Source organism: Solea solea, chromosome 1 (assembly GCF_958295425.1).
Source record: "Solea solea chromosome 1, fSolSol10.1, whole genome shotgun sequence".
Taxonomy (NCBI): domain Eukaryota; kingdom Metazoa; phylum Chordata; class Actinopteri; order Pleuronectiformes; family Soleidae; genus Solea; species Solea solea.
Genome location: NC_081134.1, coordinates 14,036,069 through 14,043,088, shown reverse-complemented (window position 1 = coordinate 14,043,088; position 7,020 = coordinate 14,036,069). Strand labels below are relative to the sequence as shown.

General features: G+C 43.0%; 1 protein-coding gene across 1 annotated transcript; it reads left to right on the top strand.

Moving 5' to 3' along the window:
• Positions 1-687: 687 nt before the first annotated feature.
• Positions 688-6,879, top strand: mep1bb (meprin A subunit beta b). Its single transcript, XM_058631054.1, has 14 exons — positions 688-802; positions 906-924; positions 1,011-1,061; positions 1,170-1,213; positions 1,327-1,405; positions 2,052-2,169; positions 2,339-2,517; positions 2,894-3,112; positions 3,260-3,412; positions 4,295-4,510; positions 4,595-5,062; positions 5,155-5,334; positions 5,503-5,692; positions 6,462-6,879. The coding sequence occupies exons 1-14, from the start codon at positions 731-733 to the stop codon at positions 6,670-6,672; spliced, it is 2,199 nt and encodes a 732-aa protein (XP_058487037.1). The 5' UTR covers positions 688-730; the 3' UTR covers positions 6,673-6,879.
• The last annotated feature ends 141 nt before the right edge of the window (positions 6,880-7,020 follow it).

The window sequence follows — 7,020 nt, the reverse complement described above, 5'->3', positions numbered from 1 at the left end:
CTTCCGACCGGGTCGCGAACCTAGGTCTTCTTGCTGTGAAGGCAAGAGTGCTGACCACTGCACCAACCGTGTGGCTCTGTGTTTTGAATCATATATTCTGACATACGGGCATAAACGGTATAGGTCAGGTACATCTATATAGACACCTTTTTCTAAATGGATCCATACAAGTGACTTGAATGTGGCAGAGCTGGTGGTGACCGATGGCGCTTTGAGTATCTCAGAAACTGCTGATCCACAGGGATTGTCATGCACTGTCGTCTTTAGGGTTTAGGATGGTCCAGAAAGAGCAGCATATCTCTGGGTAGAAATATCTTGTTGAGGTCAGAGGAGAATGACCAGACTGGTTTGAAAACAAGTCGACCTGTGTATATTATTATTATTATTATTATTATTATTATTATAATAAAGTGGCCTGTGAGTCTATATTTGTTTGTTGGAATCCAACTAATTCAGTACTTTTACACGAGTTGATCTCAGTCAAGTTGACTGCGTGGCTGTCGGGCTGCCCCCTGGTTTACTCGTTCACTCGCGCTAATCTGCAAATGTGTAAAGATTTTTTAACAGATAGCAAAGCAGATTGAAGTTGTTGTTGTGCAACTTGGACCTTTTACGGCTCCGTCAATCATTGACCCGAGAACTCATCTATTTGATGTTATTACCTGCAAAGTCTTCAATTATTGCATCGAGAGAGTCAGAGATCGGTACGTGTCCGTTGCTGTCTCAGAAGATGGCAGGAAGACCCACGGGTTTACTTGTTCTTCACGTTGTTTGCATCCTTTGTGGCCTGACGCTTTGTTCGGTGAGCCATGTATATAATTTGTTTGTTGCTGTTAACTAGAAAACTTTTTTTTTAAAGAATTGCACATGTAACATTTCTTACTTTCCTTTGTGTTTTGTTTTAGCCCACAGCCAAAATACCAGGTAAAGGATTTGTCTTTAACACAAAGTGAGGGTCAAGTTGAAGTTTAACTTCTTTTAACGACTTAAACCCTTTGTCTCTGTCACAGACCATGATGTGGACGGCGGACAGGACCTTGACATTTTTGACATAAATGACGGTACGCAGATTATAAAAGGGCAATTTTGCTGGAGACGTGATTAATATTCAGTTCACTGCAAATACACTGTTTTGTGTGTGTGTGTGTGTGTGTGTGTGGACTCCACAGAAGCTGGACTGGGTCTTTTTGAGGGAGACATTGTCCTCGATGAGGTCTGTTCATTTATTTGAATGTTTATCACCCCCCCCCCCCCCGCACGATCACATTTTGTACACACTCATTAAGCCATTACTGTCCCTGTGATTGCTTTTATTGACCACTCAAGAGGCAGACTCGGAATTCCATAATAGGGGACGAGTACAGGTGGCCAAAGACGATCCCATACTACATGGAAGATGACTTGGGTAAGAGTGTTTGTTCAAAGAGCAATTTACGGTCATTTATTTGGTCGTTTTCGAACGTAAAGAAGAACAAACGGCCAATTCACAAGCAAATCAAACCATTCACGTTATTATTGTTTGAAAAGGTGTGAGAGGAAGTCTAAAACTTCATTTAATCTCACCCCTTGTCCTTGAAACGTGAATTAATTCATCAACGCGGCTTCCTGTCGACATCTTTCTCCAACATTGCATCACATAATTGCATACTTGACAGAAAATGAACATAAATATAAAGTTAATCTCAGGAAAGTAAATGGCATATGAATGAATGGAATATGCAATAACTATTTTGTCCTATTCCCAGTACATGAAAAGTGGTGGATTGCATGAAGACAACCCCCAAATGAACTCAAATTAAATGAGAGAAATAGAAAGTGCCTCAGTACAAATCCACAACCGAACTCCATACCATGTGTTTGATATTTACCCACTTACAACTGAGGCAGTGAGTCAGAGACACGTGAACTTGACTGACTTTAAAGGCTCTCACATATTCACCAGAGGTCTTTTGTGAATACATGCAAAATTATAGCCCGACTTAAAAGTGGAATTTGAAAGATTTACAAGTGTATGCATTCATTTAAAAAGAACTGACTTATCTTCTCTGCAGAGATCAATGCAAAAGGTGTGATTCTGAAGGCCTTTGAGCAGTACCGGCTAAAGAGCTGCATTGACTTCAAGCCTTGGAGCGGCGAGGCCAACTACATTTCGATCTTCAAAGGAGGGGGGTGAGACAGAGAGAGTCGCTTACTTTTTTTTTAATGGTCTGCTCAGATGAAAAGACGGGTTTGCTTTACTTTGTAAAGGATTGCATGCGTTATTCTATCATTGCAACACATGTCCTAGATGGCAGAATATTTGATCTGTTTTGTTGTCTTCCCCCCCGCCCCCCAAAAGTTGTTTCTCCTCTGTGGGAAACAGGAAAGTTGGGAAGCAAAGATTATCTATAGGAAACAACTGTGACCGCATTGCCACCATTGAACATGAGTTCCTTCACGCGTTGGGTTTCTGGCATGAGCAGTCGAGGGCGGACCGCGACGACTATGTCAGAATCATGTGGGATCGAATCTCAGAGGGTATGGAACCTTCTCGCCACAGAGTTGTCAATAACTGGAATGCTGTCCATTCTCTGTCATGATTTCATATTTGCATATGCATGATTACGTGACGTTACAGTCAAATGAAAGGAGTTCATCCAGCATTGCTTTGGTTACACGAGTCATAAACATAAACATGTTTTGTCTTCATATAGATAAGAAGTGTATCACAGCTTTATTGACCTCTGCTCATTCGATTGTTAAGTCAGATCTGTTAATGGGTGCAATTATCGAATTTATTACTTTAACCGCAGCAAACTTTCACCGAAACGTGTCAGGCATTGAAAAACAACTTCTATAAGCCTGTTATTTTGCAGAATGTGACAATGAATTAAACACTTTTATTCAACTACAGGTAAAGGACACAACTTCAATACCTATAATGACACCACCTCCAGCTCACTGGGCGTCCCGTACGACTACGGCTCCATGATGCACTACAGTAAAAATGCCTTTCGCAACGGCAGCGAGCCCACCATCATCACCAAGATCTCTGCTTTCAGCGATGTCATCGGCCAGCGTATGGAGTTCAGTGACAGCGACCTGCTTAAGCTGAGCCGCCTCTACAACTGCAGTAAGAATGAGTACTCTTATTGTTTTTAATTCCAATTATATTGGTGCAAGATGTCACTCACATGGCTTATCTGTGAATCCGCATGAATGTTTCTGTCATGTGTGATTTAGTTTATAGCTGTTCAAAGTCCTTGCCCTGTTTTCCTAGCTCAGGGTTCCACCTTCCTGGACTCATGTGACTTTGAACGTGAGAACATCTGTGGTATGATCCAGGGACAGGGAGACAAGGCAGAATGGGTCAGGCTGGACAAAGCTGCTGGAGGGCCTGACAAGGACCACTCTAACATGGGCAAATGCACTGGTGAGAATCACTGTGTGTGGCATAGTACACGGCACAACAAATGTTTTATTCTAAACCATGGTCAGATGAGTTCACACAATGCTGATTAAAACCAAACGGCTCCACGTTACCCTCTCTGTATGAGTCTGTGCGACTCTCTCACTTTCTTTCGATACAGCAGTGTGTTGTTTTTTTGTCTGTGTGGAGTATGGAAAGCACGACTGAGCAGGCGAGGCAGAAGAAGCACACAGTGCAAGTAAAGTGAGACAATTTCATAGCTGCAAAGAACACGAAGAAGAAAATTTAAGTGGATTCTAAAGTGGATGTTAAGGTATCCTAAGGTATTTTAATCACAACGCACATTCCCTGCCATGTTACTGTGACTCACTTGTTGACCAGCAACCTGATTTATATCCCAACACTAAGCTTTATTTGTATAGCATCTTTCATACAAGTATTGCAGCTCAAAGTGCTTCACAATAAAAGGAAAATTAAATTTAAAACAACAATAAAACACAACACGGGTGGAATAAAAAGGAGATGGTTAAAGGCTAGAGTAAAAATGTGTTAAACTCAAGCGAGTCCAGTTGCCCATAGCTAGACTGAGAACCTTCACTGACATGACACTCAACAATATTCAAAACAAGTGTTATTAAGAGTGGGACCTCTCTCTGATTGTGATGATACCAATGCTGCTGATTCCTGGCTACCACCGGAACTGATCTAGTAGACCAACTCTTTAAGTTCAGACAGACCCATAAGCCAATTATTCCTTAGACACATGTGTTATGCTGTCAGGACATGAGGAGGATTACCGTAAATTAGAAAAAGAGCTTTACACTACTTACTATACTGTTTACATGTAGACACATGGGGATAATCCAGTGATATTTGGATCCTCAGGCTCTGGATATTTCATGCACTTCAACACTGGCACAGCCAAAACTGGGGACACGGCACTGCTTGAAAGCAGACTCCTTTACCCCAAGAGAGGTTACCAGTGTCTGCAGTTCTTCTACTACAACAGCGCCGGCCCCAGCGACAAACTGAAGATCTACATCCGAGAGTATGACAAAGCACACCCCAACGGAACTCTACGCTTTATCAAGACCATAGAAGGTGACGATTGGGAAATCCCGCTACTGCTCAAAATCTTGTTATTGTCATTGTGCTGGTTAAATCAATTCTGTCTTGTTGTAACAGGATCCCCTCAGGAGCTGTGGCAGCTGCACCACGTCAGTCTGGATGTGAAAACAAAGTTTCGTGTTGTCTTTGAAGGGTGCAAGGAAGGCACCGGGCCGCCAGCAGGTGGACTATCGCTGGATGACATCAACCTTTCTGAGACGACCTGCCCGGAGTTTATATGGCGCGTGAAGAACTTCGGTCACGTTATAGACAATACTCCAGTAAACACTTCTATCTTCAGCCCGCCGTTTACCTCAAAGGAAGGTTACACTTTCCAAATGAAGCTGTACCCCAGTGGAAAGGCAGGATACCCTGGTGAGCTGTCGGCCTACGCTCATCTAGTGGCCCGTGAAGGCGATACCGGGCAGAAATGGCCCTGCCCCTGGAAACAGATAACCATGATGCTAATGGATCAGCACCCACACATCCAAAAGCGCATGTCTAACCAGCGCAGTGTGACCACTGACCCCAACATGAAAGTATCAGGTGCAGAAAAATCATACCTCTCAGACATTCTTTGGAGAAAAACAAACTGTAATACAACATTCACACACCCTTTTAACGTCTTTTTAAAACAGGCTCTGACACATTTTTCTGGGATGACCCACGTAAGGTGGGGCATGAAGTCACAGAAGCAGATGGATCCAAGTACTTCCGAGGACCAAGCTCCGGAACCCCGGTGTATCTCACGCACCTCAGAGCCAAGAGCAGGGATTTCATCAAGGGAGGGGACGCCATATTTCTCCTGTCAATGGAGGGTAAAAGCACCAACTACGTGTGACATATGAATCCTCTACTGTGTCCAAACATGAAAGATTTACTAACCAAAGAGAACTAAGCAATGGATCTAAACACCAGTCAGTCATATAATCCAATCGCTGCCTGTTCATTTCATGTTCATCAATGCCTCTCTCTTCCATTTTCAGATGTGTCACATCTGACTCAGACCCAGACCCAGCCCACTACACCTCCTGCCAACACCACCGCCCCCATCACCACCATCACCACCCCCACTCCACCGTCCACTGGCACGGTCGCACCCCCAGATGTCTGTCTCACTGTTCAGTGTCAGAATGACGGCATCTGTGTGGTGGATAAAGGGAAAGCTGTCTGCAGGTGAGGACGTTTCTGAACGCACCCACTACTCCGCCACTCTTAAAGGTCGACTGTGTAAGAAGAATTAGTCACATCTCGTGGTGAGGGCGCAGATTGTAACCAACACATGACTGCACCCCCTCACCCCCTTCTTTTCCCACATGTGTCAGGAAACTACTGTGACCCGCCCTCCCCCCCCCCCGCATACCAGACAGGATGTTTTTTTCTTTGCGTACTAAGCTTCCGCTACAAGACACGAAAAAAATATACATATAAAAGGCTTATTCTGGGACTGCAAAAAGCATTTATACTTATGTAATTATAGAAACTCACTAAGTATTATACAGCCGTAAAAGTAGTAGTAGTAGTATCTCTGCCAAAAAACTGTCTATTACAAATTGGACCTTTTTCAAGGTAATAAAAATTGCAGTTTCCAATTGGAAAAGGAACTTGAAAGTAACTGAAGGGTTGCTGGTTTGAGTCCCTACCAAGGCAATGAAAGGGCTGGGGTACCCCTGAGCAAGGTACCCAACCTCCATTGCTCTCTGGCTGTTGCTCAGTGGCTGCCCACTGCTCCTAATTCTAGGAAGATTTCATTAATATGTCATACATCATATTCTCAAAGGTGTTTGCTTAATTTGTACAAAACATGCGTTACCATTTTGTTACCTTAAGAGTTATCTTTGAACAAAGACAAATAAGCATATTTTCCATTCCTTATTGCATATATTGTTCTATTCCTTCTGGAAGTAAACATTGCACTACATGCTTTACTCATTTGTTATTCCAGATGTGCAGTGGGTGATGACTGGTGGTACTACGGAGATGGCTGTCAGTATAAGGGCTCCCTCATGGATAAGACCACGCTCGCACTGGCCACTTCTCTGTCTGTGCTGGGAGTCATGATGGTGGTCACGATAGTCAGTGTCCTCTGTGTGAAGAAGAAGTACAAGAAACGCAGCGACGACGGCTTTAACATGTCAAACATCCACGCCACATAGACACTGTACCCGAATAAACCTGCAAACAGAAGCAAAACAATCCACGACTTGCAATGAAATGCTCATGATACATTGCTTTGGCTTCAGATTTCACTCCAGTTCAACTTGTCACATTATGTGAGATTGCCCCCTTCTGGTCATTCAAAGCAACACCACTGCAGAGGGAATGAGAATGTTATTGTTCTGAATAAAACTGCTTTTAAAAACTTTCGTTTCATATGCATTTCTTTAAGACACAGGCACAAAAAACAAGTCCCAGACTGGAAGAATTATATTCACAAATTTAAAATTTATTATTATACCAAAGACAGGAACATTTATGTTGTCACTTTTCCATGTGGATATAAT

Coding starts and splice junctions, on each gene's coding strand:
- mep1bb (XM_058631054.1), top strand. CDS start 731: ATGGCAGGAAGACCCACGGGTTTACTTGTTCTTCACGTTGTTTGCATC. Junction 2,170..2,338: donor TCGATCTTCAAAGGAGGGGG/GTGAGACAGAGA, acceptor GCCCCCCAAAAG/TTGTTTCTCCTCTGTGGGAA. Junction 5,063..5,154: donor CCCCAACATGAAAGTATCAG/GTGCAGAAAAAT, acceptor TTTTTAAAACAG/GCTCTGACACATTTTTCTGG.